This window comes from Ceratotherium simum, chromosome 29 (genome assembly GCF_057802395.1).
Source record: "Ceratotherium simum simum isolate JZ-2026a chromosome 29, ASM5780239v1, whole genome shotgun sequence".
Taxonomy (NCBI): Eukaryota; Metazoa; Chordata; class Mammalia; order Perissodactyla; family Rhinocerotidae; genus Ceratotherium; species Ceratotherium simum.
In genome coordinates this window covers 38161230-38182096 of record NC_141928.1, presented here as the reverse complement: position 1 = coordinate 38182096, position 20867 = coordinate 38161230, and the positions used below count along the sequence as shown (strand labels likewise).

At 36.9% G+C, this 20867-nt stretch overlaps 1 protein-coding gene across 1 annotated transcript in view; it reads right to left on the bottom strand.

The window, feature by feature from the left end:
• Window positions 1-906: 906 nt before the first annotated feature.
• DCAF10 (DDB1 and CUL4 associated factor 10) overlaps window positions 907-20867 on the bottom strand; it is a 39508-nt gene continuing 19547 nt past the window's right edge. Inside the window, exons 3-7 of the mRNA XM_087419469.1 lie at window positions 18151-18348; window positions 8107-8309; window positions 6298-6411; window positions 3259-3404; window positions 907-2206 (exon numbers count right to left, since the gene is read on the bottom strand). Of these exons, the coding sequence (XP_087275595.1) occupies window positions 1838-2206; window positions 3259-3404; window positions 6298-6411; window positions 8107-8309; window positions 18151-18348 (1030 nt within the window). The 3' untranslated portion in view covers window positions 907-1837. The remainder of the gene's footprint in view (window positions 2207-3258; window positions 3405-6297; window positions 6412-8106; window positions 8310-18150; window positions 18349-20867) is intronic.

Here is a 20867-nt window from a genome sequence, read left to right as displayed (position 1 = left end):
CATCTACTCCCATGCCTTCCTTTTTCAATCTATTGGCCAGTTTAAGGGTATTCACAATAATACAACTTAAGGACAAAGTAAAGTGTTCATAATTCGTTGTTTTAACAGCCGGCATACTACAGTAGAAATTGCCCTGAGCAAGGAATTAGGGAGACTTGAATTCAAGTCCTGGCTCTGCCACTAATTTTGCAGGATGACTTTAAGCAAGTCACTTAACTTCTCTCATTCATCAAATAATGAGATTGATTACATCCATTTTAAGTTATTTTCTACCTCTAAAATTGCTTTCATTTACTTATTATTATTTTTTTAATAATCAAAACACCTTCTGGGAGTTATGTTAAGCACCTGATGGGTACAGAAGTATTTACTGATATTCAAGGTAGTGTTTCTCAAACTGTGATCTGGGGACCACCTGAATAAAGATTACTTGAGGTTCCTGTGAAAAATACAGATTCCTGTCCTCTCCCTGACTGAATGAGAACCTCCAAAGGTGAGGGCCAGGTTTCTGTATTTTTCACAAGTTCCTCAATGATTATAATGCACCCTAAGGTTTGAGAACCACTGGCCTAAGAGAATGTGATCTAAGAGGGAAAAGCTAGCTTGTGGTTTAAATTACTCTAACCTCTGGCAAATCCCTTCTAAACACCATACCATGCAATGCAGAGGAGACCAGAAGAAAGCTGCTTACTTCAGCAGAACAGCCAGCCTGTGCTGGACCCCTTGCCGGGTGCTTTTCACTTGCTGTGTCCATAACAAAACACAGCAAAAGGTCTCCACATCTCTTAGCCTTGACGTCAAGTCACTGACGACCATAGTTATGACGACAGCTGGAAGAGGCCTGCAGTTCTCCCCTCACTAACAGTAAGAGAGTTGAGCTTGTGCCACTTGGCTAAGGAAGAAAGATGAGTAAAACAACCTCTTTATTCTTGATTCCCCTCCACCCCAATACTATAACTTGTCATCCTGTCTGATTCAAATAATCTGGCAGAGAAAACAGAAACTCTAAGCCACATTGTTCTTGTCACACTGTGGCCAAAGTCCTAATCTACTAAATGAATCCTCTTCTATGCAGCAGAAATGACCAAAGCCCGTTCCTGCTCCTCTTCTCCTGTCTAGTGCTATTGACAGGAACAAAACACCAAGTGAGGACACATGCTATAGGTCTTTAAATTCATACAGGTAAATTACAAAGAGAAGTGGTAATACTTTTTCTAGAATTTCACAACAAAATCCCTCTCACAGTGAAAAAATATGTATAATTTTAACAGGAAACTTAAAAGACATTTTGTTGCAAGACTATCTAACAGTTATGATAATAATGCCATTATCTGTGCTCATTATAGAGAAACATAACAGCAACTTTAAAAGGCCAAGTCTACTGAGAAGTGAAGATGAAATTTCTTTTTCAGCAACCAGTATGCCAACGTCAAATTTCTGGGTTTTGTTCAATACTAGTGTTACGGGTTTCTCCTACCCCAACCAAACTGCCAAATGTCCACAAAATTCACACCAACATCAAAAAAATAAAAAAGAAAAGAAAGAAACTTGACAAGAGCTACCATGCAAAATAACCAGAAGAACTTGAGTTCAGTGGCACAGATCAGCAGGAGCAGAGGAATGCTGCAAAAGATGATGCTGCATAGAGTCTAACTTGGTGATGCCCCTATGATGCTGGACGACCAAGTACTCAGGTCACAGATGTGTTCATGGACCCATAAGAACCAGGATCTTCATCCAAACTTTTAAGATCTTCTAAAAAGAAAATACTTCACCTAAATTGAAGTAATTTATAAGTTAAACACCAGAAGAGTTCCTTATTTGATGTAAATTGTGCCTAAAACTTTGGCTGATACAAAGAAACCCGTCCACTAAGGCACCCTGAGGCAATCTGACAATGTGTTGGAGAGAACTTGGTTGTCAGTACCACATCATTATGAGAGTACAGAGAACGGATCACCCGTAGGGGACTGGCTTCTTTGGGCAAACAGTCAATAAGTTCACTGCACTGTTTGTCAAATCCCAACAAGCGAATCCCATAGCCATGTGGGGAAGAAATCATTCGCCCATCAGGGCTGAAGCAAAGTTCTTTGATATAACCCCTGCCTACGTTGGCTTCTTCAACGTAATGAGTCAGTCGTAGAGAACAGCGAGGTGAGACGGGTCGCACGGGAGCTCCTTCTTGGAATTCATAGACACAAGTCCACTAGGGGGAGAGAAGAGAGACAAACCAAAGTTATAGAGCCCCAAATAGTGCTACAGATAGTCCTTTTCTTTTCTTTTTCTTTCTTTTTTTTTTTGGTGAGGAAGATCAGCCCTGAGCTAACATCCACGCCAATCCTCCTCTTTTTGCTGAGGAAGACTGGCCCTGGGCTAACATCTGTGCCCATCTTCCTCCACTTTATATGGGACGCCGCCACAGCATGGCCTGACAAGCGGTGCATCGGCGCGCACCCGGCATCCAACCCAGGCCGCCAGCAGCGGAGTGCGCGCACTTAACTGCTATGCCACGGGGCCGGCCCCAAATAGTCCTTTTCTTAAAAAGTTCAACAGAATGCCAAAGCCACAGAATTGAATGCTACCCCACTCCCAACTAACAAAATTTGTAGGCATCCCTTCTTATCCTCATAAGCTAAGGTTATTCTGTAATATGACGCTTTAAAGCCTTTTATTCCCTGAGGCTGCTGTGATTTCTGTAGTAGTAGTACCCTTTTCTGAGAGTAACAACAATCTGGATATTTAAAACATTCTAGGGCTAAGACATCCAAACCCTAGAATACCTCTCCTCCTACACACTTCAAAGGCTCTTCTCTCTTTCTTTCAGTTGTGGCTTCTAGAGCTAGTGAGATCCTTGGAAGGCTCCTGCTTTCCAGAGGGATAAGAATCACAAGGTCATATAAGACCTTTTCCCCTAGTCATCAGTTTAGTCTTTTCCCAAAGTGTCCCCTGGTTTTTAAAAAAAGAAAATTATAATAGTCAATTGGCTTAGCAAAACCTCACATTTAGCCAGCTTAGCTGAAACATCTCAGTCCTATGTTTCCCATGTAAGGGTTTTTTTACGATGAGATGAAGGAGGCAAGAATTAAGAAGCTGGGCACAATCTATGCTGATGATTGCTTTCAGGTACTGCCCAGCTTGCCACAACCAGGCCAGAGAGGAGGAAGAAGGGTTTTCAAGGAATAAAGATCCCGTGAGCACACAGGGCAATGGCAATTTGTTCAATCAGCCCTGCTGAAAGTGGAGTGCTGCTGCCTGTACCTCCTGGTCATCAGTGTTGCTTGAGCACCGAAGAAGAGTGGCCCAGCCTTTTGGGTGCAGCTGTAAGGATGTGATGCAGTTTCCACGGTCTCTCTCACCAGGAACTTCAGGCGTTAAGACTTCAAGACTATTTCGTGGTGCAACTCCTGAGATACAAAAAAATTAGGACATGGGATTTGTACTATCAAAGGACTAAGGCAGCTTATCAAAGCATTGATTTCTGGCAGCCACTCCCCATGCCTTCATTGCTTCGTCTACCCCTTATGCTACCACATGTAGAATAACATGGTGTCCCTCAATGTATGGGATGTGAGTGTGTCTCTGGGGTGGGGTATGGGGAGAGGGTAGACTAGGACTAAAAAATCCAACTTCCTGCAGCAGGAATCACCAGTGACCTAAGGCTAAGGCATTAAAGCTGACTAGGGGTCCTTCTGATTTGGATCTACATCACAGAAAGCTCTTTATTTAAGTAAGAATCAAAGTTATGTGACATGAAAGGGATCTGGAAAAGTAAAGATAACAATTCTCATCTCAGAGGACCTGGTGCTCTGTGAAGTCCAGAGAAGGAAATACTTGGAAACTCTGAAGATTGCCTTTATATAAATAAAAGGCTATTATGTGTAAAAGGAGCAGGACTTATGGCCCCAAGGACAGCACTATAAACAACAAATAGACATATAATTTTGGAGGTGAGGGAGGACACCTCACATAGAGGCTTGTCAAAACACGGGGTGGTAGAAACTGCCAATCATACATATTCCCAGTGCTCTGCTATGGCCCATCATTTCCTCCTACCCAGCCCACAATGAAAGTGACTGCTGTAGTAAGCCACTGTCACTACTAATAGGAGTATGTCACATCCCTCAGGTATGTGGAGAACCACTTTCATAGACATTGGAAGGAAGCAGCTTAGAAATTTAATATCAAGAGAAATATTTCAACACTTCTCTGCCTGTGGAAGGAGTTGCTTTGAAGATAATGAGCTCCCTCTGTCAGACCCTTTGTGAATTATTTCTTAAGTACATGTATTATCTTCTTAAAAGATTCCCTTTAGATTACTACAGCATTGATACAGACCTGTGAAGCTCTAAATTATATTGTTACAACCAAACTATACCTAAATAATGATTTCACATGTGATTGAAGTTAATAATAATTTTAGAGAAAAACTCCTATTTCAAGAATTAATTTTGAAAATCTATAACAAAAGCAGAAAAGAAACCCATTCTAAATAGGTAGTGGTTTTTGAGCTGTGCTCCTTGGAAGTTCCTCAAAAGCTGGCAAAGGGGGGGAACCACATGAGGGCCAGGGTGGAGATGGAGTAGGGAAGACTGGAGGGTCAAGGGCCTCCCTAATTTCACTTGAAACAGAGTTACTTCACTTTTACTTGTGCTATACCTCTAAAAATCCACAGCAGATTTCATGTCAAAAATAGAGTTCTAATCCTGAAAAGAGTTTGAAAGCCTCTGCTCTATATAGTTATTATATCTGCCAAAGTATGGTGCTAACATACTCTGACACCTGAAGACCCAGGATTCCCAACATTCAGAGCAATCTTACCTGTAAGCTCCACCTTCTTCTCTCTTTCCACTCCCTAATTCTCTTCCTCTCTCTGCCCAGGCTCCCCATATACCATGTCTTCTCCCATTGCCAACTCTCTAGAGCATGAAACTATTTTTGGGTTTCAACAAGCAAGCATGTTAACTATTCTTAAGTTTCTTTTTCTCATGCATGGTTTAGTTAATCAATAAATATTTTTCTCAATGATTGTTAAGAGCCTTGGCTTGTTTCCCATAGCCAAAGGAGAAGGAAAAGAACAAGTAGAATCTGCAAAAGAAGTTTCTGCTACAAATCAAAGACATGTTACATATCTGGGCATAAATCTCTAAATTTAAGGGGAGGAGTTTTTAACCTTAAAGTGAAACATCACAGTCTTCAACATCCAGAGGAAAGTGAATAGGCTATAGGTTAGGTTAGGAAGGGCTCTCAAACCATTCTACTCACATAAGTATTTATGCAAAATAATCAAGTGTGCATTTATTGAGCACGAATCGGTGAGGCCACCCAGGGAAAACACAAATTAGAAGTATGATATATAGTCCCCTCCCCTAAATATCTAGGTAGGAGACATGCTTATCTCCAAAAGCTGACCCAAAATACAAAAAAAAACATATCTGGCCATCAGTCCACAAAGAGGAGGACAAACAAAAAGTGCAGTAAGAGCTAAGATGTGGATTAGTATGGAGAGGGATGATAGGTGAAATTTGCATAGGTAGAAAGCATTTAATTTAGGGGGTGGAAGCAACAGACTAAGCAGCTAGTTCTGCCAGACTGGCTGGGGAAAAACTGGCAAAAGCAGAGTGAGGCCAGATTGTAGCTCACTTTATCCCACAACCCATCTGAGGCTGTCAGGTATTGCTCAGATAAGGAAATGGCAGAGCAAAAAGCCTCCTGGGCTGGAACCAGGCGACTTTCACAAGCCCCTGAGAAACTCATCCCCTTGTGTGTATACAGCAGTGTCACATGCAAAATCTCATTTAATTTCCATAGCAACCTTGATTGGAATCCACATTTCCCAACCGCAGTCATGTATTGCTTAAGGATGGGGATACATTCTGAGAAATGCATCGTTTGGCAATTTTGTCATTGTGTGAACATCATAGAGTGCACTTACGCAAACCTAGATAGTACAGCCTACTACACACCTAGGCCATATGGTACTAATCTTATGGGACCACCGTCCTATATGCAGTCCGTCATTGACCGAAATATCATTATACAGCACGTGACGGTACTTCCTCTCCAAACTAGACCAAACTAAGCCCAGGAAATGAAACCAAAGCCCAAATTCCAACAAAGATTTAAGCCTAAGATATTCAATCCTAGAGACTTTGGGTAGCTTTTTGAAAATGATGAATGAGGGGCAAGGAATAGCCTCATCTTTATTGGCTTTTATTTTTATGGATTAAAACCAAACTAAAGAAAGCTATTTGGTAGAATCTGTTGTTGCAAGATTATAAAATCCAAATTTTAACCTACCTTCTCTTTGGGAGGCTCGTGACATATGTTTCTCAGAAGATGAATTAGAATCACTATGATGACAAGGTGAACCAGAAACTCTAGGACCAGATGAACTTGACGAAGTGCTCAGATCTTGAAAATACAAAAAGTTCTGACAATAAATCTAGCAAAACTCTGATAGTGTCTCAACTTTTTAATCATCTACTTGAACCATACTGTTAAAATCCATGTGAAACATGGCAAGTACACGTCCACTTAAAACTGGCCTGTAACTAAGACTGAAGTAGGCAGGACAGCTCTTTGAAGTGTTATATCTAAGGCCTAGTCCCTTTCTAAAACCTTTTATACCAATGACTTGCTTAAGTGAAATAAAAATGAAAAACTAAATAAACATAGGAGCATCTTTGGTTCTCCGTCATTTCTGTAATGAAATGGAACAAGCAAATTTAGTAAGAATGAAAACTGACAGTTCAGCCTGTTGTTTAATGTTAGAATAGAGTTCAAACAATAAGCCCATTACTGAGAACATAAACAGATCCTTCTTAAAGCATATGAAAAACTTCTATTATCATTCTTGAAATTATGTGAATACTATCTTTGAAATGCAATACAAACTTTACATTGAAACCTGTGGCAAAATAAAATGAATATCAGATGGTTAGGTTTGATGTATTACCCCAAATACCAAACTCTAGATCATCATGCTTTTCTAGTGGCCCCACACTTCTGTGGAGACGTCTTATTAACCTAATTCCCTTTGATGTTATTAAGTATCAGAATTACCCTTAGAAGACAGAAAACCTTCTTAGTTTTTGAGTCAAAAATTATAACTAGACCTTCTATTCTAAATTACTACTCCTCTCTAAGCTATAGTTGATTATTAATGTTTAACCTTAAAAAAATTCTGAGTCTAAAAGGATTGTACTTGCATATTTTATGAAATCCTTTGATTGAAAGTAAGTTGCTGGAACCTAAATTTCTACTTTTAGCAGTGAAATTGGGCAACTGCAGTACAGTGAGGCCTGAGCATTCCCAAAGGAGTCTTCAGAAGTGGCCCTGTGCACACAGCAGAAAGATCCAAGCATTTGAAGCTAATTTTCAATAGCAATTTATGAACATTATGTATTCCAAATGCTTAAGTCTTTTTTTTCTGGATTCTTGTTCATAAACACAATATTATAAATGATGGGTATGTTCCCACATCAGCCCTCTTTTTGCAAAAGGTAGATGAAATATCATAAAATGTAGATGAATTATAGGGCATAAGTTTTTCTGAGCCCCAATTTCATGTAAGTCTAATGGAATCAGCAACATGAGAAGGAACACGGCTTTAGCAAGAGGATGTTTCGGGGTCATGTGATAAGAAGGCACCAACTGCCTGTGTCTGGACACCTGGAAGTCTACAATACAAGATAGACTTAAAATTAAAACTCTCTATTAACTATGACTTAAAAGCTCTGCTGGGTTCCAGAAGGACTTAAAAAGATTGATACTACCTTGGGCCATCACTAATTTTTGAGATGATGATGATTTAGAAATACTGATGAAAGATTTTCTGGCTAACAGAGAGCTCAAGAAAATATTTTTAGAGTTGGCAGTTATTCTTCCTAGATCATTTGTGATACAGAGGAACAAATTAATGCTATGTCAGAGATACATACAGGTCATTATACTTCCTTGGGGAAAAAGCTCTCACTGAGCCTTCTAAAGAATGTCTTTTAATTTTCTTCCCTTCTTCCTGCTATCATTCTCAGAATGGAAACATGGAACATCCCTATGTCTGAGATTCTTTGGAAAACTCTTTAATCATAAAAAAGAAAAGCTTACCTGAACTTGATGTAGTTCTTCTTGCTCTCAAAATGGGATAGCTGCCTACTTCTAAAGACTTGGTTAAGTCAAGATCATGCAAAATCAAGAGATATCCAGAGGATGTTGAGATCAACATTTTGGAACAATCTGGTGTTAATCTCATTCTCATGAGAAAACGTGTGTGAAAGAACTTCTTATGCGGACACCCATCTTCTGTACACCTACAGGAGAAATCAAACCAACAAAACCTAGAGTTATCATAAATCTAAGGATTCAGTGATAGTCATATTTTTGCCCTTCAAACTAGAATTTACAGTCAATGTATACTTAGCTACACACGTGATTAACAATGTTTTTGCTCACCATTCCTTCTTTCATCTCTGACTTTCCTTTTTAGATTATTCTCTCTCTTTCTAAAGTATAATTTTTTTAAGTAAGACTTTGTTGAGGTAAACTCTTACCTTTTATTGTTCTGAAAATATTTATTTCACTCTTTTTTTTTTTTAAGTGAGGGATTTTCTTCCCATGAACAATATTTGTTTAGAGTCATTGGTAAATTATTAATCTGCATTCCAGTGTTTCATGTTTGAAATACCAGCCCTCCCTGTCCGTGGGGGATTTGATCTCACGCTGTAATCAGCAGAGGGTTCTGGGAAGTGGGAATGGCTGTGGTTCGCTTTTTTTTTTTTTTTTTGAGGAAGATTGGCCCTGAGCTAACATCTGTTGCCCATCTTCCTCTTTTTTAATTTTTCTCCCCAAAGCCCCCGGTACACAGTTGTATGTCCTATTTGTAGGTCCTTCTAGTTCTTCTGTATGGGACACCACCTCAGCATGGCTTGATGAGTGGTGAGTAGGTCCGCACCCAGGATCCGAACCGGCGAACCCCAGGCCTTGGAAGCTGAATGCGCGAACTTAACTGCTGCGCCATGGGGATGGCCCCTCACCCTTCTTTTTTGATTTAAGGTTTAGCTGAGCATATAACTTTAGGTTCATAGTTATTTCTTTCTGAATATTAAGGATAATATTCCACTGAGTTCTGGCTTCCATTGTTGCTATTTCTAAGTCTGCTATCAGTCTAATTGTTACTTTGGATAATTTATCTTTTTTTTTCCCTCTGTCCGATCGTCTCTGTCTTTGGAGTAGTGCAGTTTCACTTTGATATGTGTAAATCTGGATTTCTTTCTATTTATCTTTATTGGGATTCATTTGGCTTTCCAAGTCTTAAGATTCATGTTATTCACATTTTCTGGAAAATATTCCGTCATTATTCCAATGTTGCCTCTCAAATATTTTCTCTATTCTTTTGGAGCTCCAAATAGATGTTTGAAACATTCACATTTGACTCTCCTTGTCTCGCAGTTGTTCTTTCATGTTTTCTACCTCCTCATTTCCATAGGTTGCATTCTGGGTAGTTTTTCAATATCTATCTTCCAATCTATTTTTTTAAGCTGTGTCTAAACTGCTACTTGACCTTCTCTTATTATTTTTTTTTAATTTCAATAATTACATTTTTTTTACTTCTTTAAGTTCTAGTTGGCTCTTTTTCAAATCTGTCTGGTCTTTTGAATAGATTTTTATTCCTTGCCTATGTTTTTTATTCCTCCTTTTATTTCCTTTTTTGTTAATTATTTTTAAAATTGTGAATTGTATCATACCTACAGAAAAGTACATAAATAAAACCTATGTGAAGTTTAAAGGAAAATGAACACCTGTGACTCATCACTCATGTTAGGTAGAACAATACCACTACTTTAAAAGTCCCCTCTATTTCTCTGCTCTGTTGCATTGTTCAGTCAACTTTCAATGCTTCAAGCATACAATGTCTTTTCTGATCTCTCTGAGGATATTGATAGATTTTTTTAAATTTTATGTTTTCTTCTCCCCATGTAGTCTCTACTTTTCCAAAATATCTCCCCATTGGTGTAGGTCACTATATTAGTTTTTCTCAACGGTCTGATTATCTTTGGCTGTCTGCTCATAAATAAGAGTGGGGAACTAGGAAGCTGACTGGGAACTCTGAGTGCAGGGGTAGGCTTGAGCTTCACTGTATAGGGTGAAGAAACTCCTAATGTCAGTATCTTTGGTTCATTAACTGGAAGAAGGCTGAGGATCTCGGAATTCAATATTCAGTGTGCATATTGTCACTCACTCCTCCTGATTTTGGTAAGGTACTCAGGCCTTCAACTGTGTCTGGCATCCTCAATACAGAGATTCTCTATTTTATCTTCTTTAGAGAATAAAATTTGAAACTTTTGCTGAAGTGGGAGAAAATTGATCACCCACTGTATGGATTAAGGAGGAAATATAAGTTCTTAAATGTCTTTCACTTGAATCCTTTCTTTAGCTACCCCTTTGACCTCAGAGTACCGAGAGCTGCAGTTCCTATGATTTTTGAGGATATTGTATAAATTGTCTTAAGTTCGTAACTTTTCCCCACTGCCAGCTTAGGATTCAGCTTTCTTGCACTTACTACGTAAGTGGTTTAAGTGAGTTGCTAAATCAGTTGCCAGTCATCTACCTGCTTTCCAGATTCTAGAATTTTTTGTCATTGCTTCCTCTCCTATTTCCCCATCTTTATGAGTTTATATCTTTTATTTTTTAAATTCCCTTATTATAGTTTTAGAGGAGTCTTCTCATCCATAGACTTTATATAGGTCTTACAATGACTTAATTAATGTTACAATTTTCTCCATAAAGTTTATACAAATCTTCTGTTGCAGTACTAAAAACTATATACCTTAAAAAATTTAAGTTGTTTGTTGAGATAAATAGGAACACTACTGATTTTTACATTTTGATCTTATATCTAACAATCTTGGTTTAACTCTTATTAATTCTGATAATTTGTCTACAGAATTTCTAGGGTTTTCTATATAGACCAGGGGTCAAAAAACTGTGGCCTATGGGCCAAATCTGGACCACTGCCTGTTTTTATGTAGAAAGTTTGTTGGAACACAACCACACCCGTTCATGTATTGTCTATGGCTGCTCAGAGACCACATAGCACACAAAACCTAAAATATGTATTACACGGTCCTTTATAGAAACAGTTTGCCAATTCCTGATATAGACAGTCATATCATCTATGAATGATATGGTTTAATTATTTCCCTTCCAATCCTTATATATTTATTTCTTTACTGCACCAACGAGGACCCTGCCTCCTCCCACCCCAAAACAATGGTGAACAGAAGTAGTAATAGCAGGCATGTTCTCCTTCCTGATTTAATAGAGAAAACTTCTAAAGTTTTCCCATTTTTAAATGTGCTATAGGTTTTAGTGTATACTTTTCATGAGTTTCTTTCTATTTCTAGTTAATTAACAGTCTGGTTTTTTAACAGCTTTATTGAGGTATAATTTACATACCATAAAATTCATTCATTCTAAGTGTACAATTAAGTGATTTTTAGTAAATTTACAGAGTTGTGCAATCATCAACACGATCCAATTTTAGAACATTTTCATCACCCCAAAAAAATCCCTCCTGCCCATTAGCAATCACTCCCTGTTCCTACTCCCAGCCACAGGCAAGCACTAATCTACTTTTTTCTCTATAGATCTGCCTATTTTGGACATTTCATATAAACAGAATCATACAGTAAGTGGTCTTTTGATTTGGTTTTTTTCACTTAGCATAATTTTTTTGAAGTTCATCTATGTTGTAGTACATATTAGTACACTGTTCCTTTTTGTTACCAAATTCTATTCTATTATATAGATATACCACATTTTGTTTACCTATTTACCAGTTGACAGATATTTGGATTGGTTCCATTTTTTAGCTATTATGAATACTACTACTGTAAGCATTCATGTACAAGTCTTTGTGTGGACATATGTGTTCATTTCTCTTGGGTAGATATCTAGGAGTGGAATTACTGGGTCATATGGTAACTCTATGCTAAGCATTATTTTTCCCCCCCAAAACCCCAGTAGATAGTTGTATGTCGTAGTTGCACATCCTTCTAGTTGCTGTATGTGGGACTCGGCCTCAGCATGGCTGGAGAAGCGGTGCGGCGGTGCGCGCCCGGGATCAGAACCCGGGCCACCAGCAGCAGAGCATGCACACTTAACCGCCAAGCCACGGGGCCGGCCCTATGCTAAGCATTTTAAGAAACTGCCAAACTGTTTTCTCAAGTGACTGTACCACTTTACATTCCTACCAGCAATCTACAAAGTTCTAGTTTCTCCACATTATTGCCAGTACTTATTGTCTTTTTTATTAAAGCCATCTTAGTGGGTGTGAAGTGGTATCTCATTTTGGTTTGGACTTGCATTTCCCTTATGATGTTGAACATCTTTTCATGTGCTTGCTTACTAATCATTTGTACATCTTCCTTGGTGAAATGTCTATACAAATATTTTGCCCATTTTTAAATTGGGTTATTTGTGTACATATAAATGAGTTGCAAGAGTTCTTTATATATTCTGGACACAAATACTTTATCAGATGTGATTTACAAATATTCTCTCCCACTCTGTAGTTTTTCTTTTCACTTTCTTAATGGTAGCATTTGATGTACAAAGCTTTTTGATTTTGTGTGTGTGTGTGTGTGTGAGGAAGATCAGCCCTGAGCTAACATCCATGCCAATCTTCCTCTTTTTGCTGAGGAAGATTGGCCCTGGGCTAACATCTGTGCCGATCTTCCTCTACTTTATATGGGACGCCGCCACAGCATGGCTTGACAAGCGGTACATCGGTGCGCGCCTGGGATCTGAACCCGGGCCACCAGCAGTAGAGCACATGCACTTAACTGCTACGCCACGGGGTTGGCCCCAAAGCTTTTTAATTTTAATGAAGTCCATTTTATCAATTGTGCTTTGGTGTCATATGAAGATTTACTACCATATTTTCTTCTAAGCGTTATATAATTTTAGTTCTTATGTTCAGGTTGAAATCCATTTTGAGTTCATTTGTGTGATGTGAGATAAGGGTCTAAATTCATCTTTTTGTATGTGGATATCCAATTGTTCAAATATCATTTGTTGAAAAGACTATCCTTTCCTGAACCATTGAATTACCTTTGCACCTTTGTTGAAAATCAGCTGATCATAAATGCAAGAGTTCATTTCCAGACTCTCAATTCTGTTCCCTTGCTTTATATGCCTATCCTATCCCTGTACCACACTGTCTTGATTACTATGGCTTTGTAGTATGTTCTGCAATCAGGAAGTACGAGTCTTCCAACTTTGTTCTTCTTTTTCAAGATTGTTTTGGCTATTCTGGGTCATTTGCATTTCCATATAAATGTTAGAATAAGCTTGACAATTTGTCCAAAAAAAGGCAGCTGGAATTTTGATAGGGATTGCATTGAATCTATAGATTCATTTGGAGAGAATTGCCATCTTAATGATTTTGAGTCTTCCAATCCATGAACATGGAATGTCTCTCCATTCATTTACATCTTCTTACATTTCTTTCAGCAATGTTTTAGTTATCAGTGTACAAATCTTGTACTACTTTTGTTAAATCTATTCCTAAGTACTTTATTCTTTTTTTTTTTTAATTTTTATTTATTTTAGTTTTTCCCCCAAAGCCCCAGTAGATAGTTGTATGTCATAGTTGCACAGCCTTCTAGTTGCTGTATGTGGGACGTGGCCTCATCGTGGCTGGAGAAGTGGTGCGTTGGTGCGCGCCTGGGATCCGAACCCAGGTCGCCAGCAGCAGAGCACGCACTTAACTGTTAAGCCACGGGGCCGGCCCTAAGTGCTTTATTCTTTTTGATGCTATCATGAATGAAGTTGTTTTCTTCATTCATTTTTGGACTGTTCATTGCTTATAAGTAGAAATACAATAGATTTTTATATATTAATCTTGTATATCTTATGACCTTGCTGAACTTGTTTACTAGTTCTAGTATTTATTTTGTTAATTTCTTAAGATTTTCTATATACAAAATTATATCTTCTGCATTTGAAGACAATTTTACTTGTTCCTTTCCAACCTGGATGGCTGTTATTTCTTTTTCTTGCCTGATCGCATTTCCAGCGCAATTGTACCTCCAGTACAATGTTGAATAAAGGTGGTGGGAGCAGATATCCTTGCCTTGTTCCCAGTCTTAGGGGGAATGTATTCAGTCTTTCAACATTAAGTATAATTTTAGCCATAGGTTTTTCATAGATATCCTTCATCAGGTTGAGGAAGTTCCCTGTTATTCCTAGTTTTATCACAAATGGGTGCTGGTTTTTGTCAATATCTGCCTTTATTAAGATGATCTTATGTATGGGTTTCGACCTTTATTAATATGATATATTACATTAATTGATTTTTGGATATTAAACCCACCCTGTATTCCTGGAATAAATTCCACTTGGTTGTGACACATAATCCTTTATATAATGTTGCTAGGTTTTATTTGCTAATGTTTTGTTGAGGATTTTCGTATCTTTTTTTTTTAAAGGGATATTGGGCTGTAGTTTTCTATTCTTATGATGTTTGTCTGGTTTGGTATCAGAGTAATACTAGCCTCATAAAATGAGCTGGAAGTGTTCTACCCTCTTCTATTTTCTGGAAGAGTCTGTGAAAGACTGGTGTTATTTATTCTGTAAAAGTTTGGTAAAATTCACCAGTGAAGCCTTTGGGCCTGGGCTTTTCATTGTGGGAAGATTTTAAAATTACCAATTCAATTTCTTTACTTGCTATAGATCTGTAAGACTGTAGATTTTTTATTTGTTCTTGAGTCAGTTTAAGTGATTTGGGGCTCTCTAGGTAATTGTTTATCTAAGTTGTCAAATTTGTTGCCATAAAGTTTTTCATTGTATTCCTTTATAATTCTTTTAATCTCTCTAAGGTTGGTAATGATGTCCCCTCTTTTGTTTTTAATTATGTTGAATTTTATTCCTTGATTAAAACAATCATATGGATTTATCTATTTAATCTGTTAACGTGATAAATTAGATTCACAGAATTTCTATTGATAAATCTTCTTTTCATTCCTTGAATAAACCCAACTTGGTTATGATATTTTGATTAATATCTTACAGGATTCAGTCTCCTTTTATTTACAGTATTTGCATCTACATTCATATTATAGATTGACCTTTCATTTTTCTTCTTCTAATATTATCTTTGCTGAGTTTAGGTATCAAGGTCATACTAGCTCCATATATGAGGTAAGGAGAATTCTTTCTTTTTCTGGAATCTGAACAGTTTAATAAAATTGGAATGTTCTGTTTCTTGTAATATTTGGTAAAAGTCACCTGTAAAATGGATAGGCCTGCCATTTTATTAGTAGATAGGTTTTAGTTGATTTTTTTCCATTTGTTTAATGGTTATGACAGAGGTGATATTGAGAATATTTAAATAACCAGCAGTGCAAGAAAACTAGCCAGTCAGAATTGATGCAGGTGGCAGTGCTGGAACTGGGTCCTGGAATTACTCTACTGTGTGGGGTACTTTAGACCATAAGGAGATCTTGAGGGAGGTATCCCTAGAAGAAGGGCCTGGGTAGCCAGAGGGTGCCAGGATGTGACACCTGGGGATGATTCAGGGCAGTGGTTATTTATCTATTAGTGTGAAAGAAGTTCAATCTTTTAACAACCATTTCTGCTGAACCAGTGCATATTGGTTAAATATCAGTCCTGGCAATAGGTCTATTTCAGGTTTTCTATTTCTTCGTTGGTCAGTTTTGCTAAGGTGTTTTTTTTTGAGTAGACTATTTCATCAAAGTTTTTAAGTATAATGGCATAAAGCTGACCTTATTATCTTACTCTGTTATATTTTTTGTTGTCTCCTTTTTCATTGCTAAGATCATTCATTTGTGTCTTTTCTCTTTTTTCTCTTGATGAATCTTATCAGAGAATTGCATATTCAATTAGCTTTTTCAAAGAGCAGACTTCAAAAAAATCGTTATTATATTTTCACTTTCACTTTCATTAATTTATGCTTTTATCTTTATCATTTCCATACATCTACTTTCATTGGGTTTACCCTTTTTATCTTTTTCCAGTTTTTTGAGTAAGATGCTTAGTTCATTAATTTTCCATCTATCTTCTGATTTCTTCTTTGATCCATGAATTATTTAGGAAGTGAATTTGTAAGTCTCCAAACATGGGTATTTTTAGTTACCTGTGTTAATTAAACTGTACTGAGGTCAGAGAAAATGGTTTGTATGTTAACAATCTTTGATACTGGTTGAGATTTGCCTTGCAGTCCAGTATATGCTCATTTTTTGTACAAGTTCTATGTTTGCTTCAGAGGATGTATTCACTATTTGTGGGGAGCAGAAGTCTAAATATGCCTGATATATCAAGCTTATTAATACTATTAAAATATTCTATAGCCTTACTAATTTTTTGGTCTATTTTATCTATTAGTAAATGAGAGAATGGTATTAATATTTTTCACTGAGATGAGGATTCTCACTTTTTTCTTATAATTTTGTTCATTTTCACTTTGTGTGTGTGTGTGTGTGAGGAGGACTAGCCCTGAGCTAACATCTAATGCCAATCCTCCCCTTTATTTTTTCTTGAGGAAGACTGGCCCTGGGCTAACATCTGTGTCCACCTTCCTCTATTTTATATAGGACGCCACCACAGCATGGCTTAACAAGCGGTGCATTGGTGCACGCCTGGGATCCAAACCTGTGAACCCCGGGCCGCCAAAGCAGAGCACGTGCACTTAACTGCTGCACCACCGGGCTGGCCCCATTTTCACTTTTTATGGTTTGAGGCTATGTTATTAGATGCATATAAGATAAGAATTCTTTTATGTTCTAGTGAAACAAACCATTTAATATAGTACCTTTTTTATCACTAGTAATGGTTTATGCCTTAAAGTCTATTTTGTCTGCTATTAAGTAGATATAACTGTTTTTCTTTGATTTGAATTTGCCTTTTATTTTTTTCCCATCATTTTACTTTCAAACTTTCTGCATTTGTATATTTTAGATGTGTCCCTTATAAAGAGCATATAGTTTGGTTCTGCTTTTTAATCTAATGTAATACTATCTGTTAACTGGCTACTTTAGTCCATATACATTTATTGTAATTATTGATATTTGGATTATCTGCCTACCATATTTTTGTGCTTCCTAATTTACCTGTTGTTGGTTTTTTTTAAATGCTTTTTCCCCCTTCTTCTCTGCCTCTGTTGGATTGATCATGTTTTATTAGCTTTTATCCTTCTACTAATTTGGAAGCTATCATTTATATTTCTATTCAAATTTTATTTCTAAATTTTAAAAAATAAATATATTTCCAAATTTTAACAGGTAGTTAGTCTTAGCGAAAAGATAATCAGTAGCTCTATCCTCTGCTCAACAATATGTGTAGCTAAAAATCTTTAAGAATATCTCCCTCTCTTTTTACATATGACCTCTGAAAAGACTATTTCAGAAATGATTTTGGTGTCTTATTGTATCGTCATTTCCCCATAGCTAGCAACAGGTATATTTTAATTATTTCTCAAACTTCAGCTTTTTAAATAATCAATTTCTATAAGGAGACATTTTATTGAAGTGTTTCACAACAGATGTTTTACTGACATTTTAGGTGGGATGGCTGGTCCACTGTGCAAACTGTCCTGTGCACTGTAGAATGTTTAGAAACTGATCCCTTCTGACTATGCCAGTGGAAATCCTCCTCTCTTCTCCCATAGTGACAAGTAAAACTGCACCGCACATTATTTCCAAACATTTCCCTAAGGATCAGTACCACTCCAACCAAGAAGCTACTTTTTTAATACATGAAAACAAAGAGCAAAAATTATAAAATAAATAGATTTAGAATTGAAGGTCCAAAGAGTGAAAAACATTTCAGTTCTACAAAGGAAATAACAAAAATATTTTTCCTTAAATTCAGGAAACTCATCTTATAAACCAGTTTACATCATTAACTATACTACTTGGTCTCCTTTCCATATAATTTTCTCCAAATTTTTTAGTTGCAATATATGACTAAGTACAAGTAACAAAAGAGGGAATCACTTTTTGATTGTTTTTCCCAAAGCCAGTTTCTTTCTCCTAAAGAGACATGAAAGCTGAGATATAACACTGACTTTGTTTGCCATCTTTAAAAAAATTTTTTGGTTCATAATCCTAACATGGCCTCCTATTCACAAACCTGTTGGTGTCCCAAATAATGACATTTCCATCAAATCCTGATGTTACTAAGAGTCTTGTATTAGTATCATATTCGATGTTCTTCACCCAGCTAGTGTGACCATGTAAAGTGCATACTTTGGTGTTCAATTTTCTCAGATCCCATAGTGCTATTGTAGTGTCATCAGAGCAGGTAGCAAACAGCCGGTTATCAAGAAATCTACAAAGCAGAAAAAAAAAAACTGGTTTATTTAATCTCTTATTACAGAACACTTGAGAAACAGTCTCTATATTACCTAATCGAGAAAACAAACAAAAAAGGACTACGAACTCACGGTATAAACCCAGTGATTCTAATGTACAATAAATAGTAACTATAATTCACATCATCACAGGAAAGGATACTACGATTAAATGAGGGCCACAGTGCAATGTTATCCATTTGCTTTACATTATTGATTTTTATTTGAAACTGGAAATAGGGGTGGGTGTTTGGAGAACAGTGCTAGAGAGAAAGAACTTTCGAATCTGTATAGGAAACACAAATGGTGAGAAACAATTTAATAGGAGACAGAGGAGATGTTGAAGACTTGATTCATGTTAGAGGGAGAGAGGGAGACATGTTAAGTGTAAAGGGTTCAAAATTACGAGAAATATTTACTCTGCTACAAGTAACATCTCTTTCAGAACATGTTTACGTACAAAAATTGCTATTAAAATGCCATCCTTTTTTGAAGAAGAAGATTGGCCCTGAGCTAACATCTGTTGCCAATCTTCCTCCTTTTTTCCTTTTTTCTCCCCAAAGCCCCAGTAGATAGTTGTATGTCATAGTTGTAGATCCTTCTAGTTGCTCTATGTGGGACGTCTTCAGCATAGCTCAATGAGCAGCGCGTAGGCCTGCGCCCAGGATCCGACCCCGCGAGACCCCGCGAACCCCAGGCCACCAAAGCAGAGCGTGCGAACTCAACCGCTAGGCCACCGGCCCGGCCCCTAAAATGCCATCCTAATTTATCTGTTAGTTCAAAGGCATTCCCCAAATAAACTCACTTAGCAACATTTTGTTAGGACCAGTCAAGATCACAAGATAGACAATTAAAATATGTACTTTATAATTCAGACTTTTAATTATTTTACACTAATTTCTCAATCCTTAGTAAGAATATATTTTATACAAATACTTAAAAAATAATAAAGCTACCAATTACACTTGAATTTCTGCCTAATTCAATATTAGGATGCTTTATCTAACATATGCTATTACATATAACTTCCTAATCTCTCGCAGAAAAAATGAATTCTGGAGCTTCTTCCAAGATAAAATTATATATAATTATTTTCTATTAGAAATAAACCTCAGTATCAACAAACATCATAATGAACTTTCTGAAACTTAACACGGTTTTAAAATTCCAGGCCTTCGTATAGGCTGTTTCTGCTACCTGAAACCACCTTCCCACTACCCCTTGACCTGGCTAACGCTTGCTTGCTTTTTAATATTTAGCTTTCATCCCCTCCAGGAAGCCTTCCCTCTCTATCCAGCCTGGGGTAGAATTACCAATCTTCTAATCTCCCAAAGCACTCTACACTTCTATCATAACACTTAATTTACAGTGTAAGGAATAACTTTACAAGGCTATAAACTCCTTGAAGGCAGGGAGAACCTGTCTGCATAGATCATGATTAGATCTGCAGTACCCAACACACACAGTGCCAGGCACATAATAAGCACTCACAAATATTTATTAAACGAATGGAGTTCACTGCCTAGTGAAGAAGACATTATAAATACATAATTATACAAAATAATTGTGTAGAATAAGCAAAGAAAAGAGGGTGGTTAGGAAAGACTTCATGGTGGTGTCATTTGAACTGACTTGAAAAGATGAGCAAGAACTCCCTGAGGAGCAGGCAAAGGTACAGAGGCAGGTAAGGGATGGTGTACTCTCACAGGCAACTGTAGTTAGGAGTGCCGTGTGTGGGAAAGTAGAGACAAGTAGAGAATATACCATGGATTTATTCTATAATGATTCTCAATAATTATTCTTAATTATAAATACATGCCCATTGAAAATATTTTTTAAATGGAAAAAAATCTGCCACCAAAAATGACCACTGTTATTGATATTTAGCCCAATTCCTGTATTTCAAACCTAATTTTATCTCATAAATATTTTACCACGTCATTAAAGATTTATTGACAAAACCATTCTTAACGGCTGAAGAGCATTCACTGTAAGAATGAACTATAATCTTCTTTTTTACACTAATATGCAATTGTTGGATGTTTAGATTTCTTCCCATTTGTTACTATTAAAAAACACTATGATGAATATCCTAACAGCCAAATATTAATCACATCCCTAGTTATTTTTCTATGTACATTCCTGGAAAAATGTATTGCTAAGTAAAAAGAGATTTTTTAAAATGTAAGGCTTTTGATATGTATAGCCAAATTGTCCTTAAAAGAACATTCCAATATATAGTTCTACCAGCAGTTAGGAGAGTATCCATTTCTCCAAACCCTTGCCACACAGGTATTTTTTAATTCTGCTAAATGCTAGGAAAAACTATCACCTTATTTTAAGATGAAACTTTTATTTTTAGTAAAGTTGAACTTTTTTCATATTTCTTTTGTGAATTGCCATTTGTGTTCCTTGCTGGTTTTCCTACTGCAATATTATTTTTATTATTGAGTTATAAAATCTCTTTATAGTAAGGATAATATACCTCAGTTTTTCA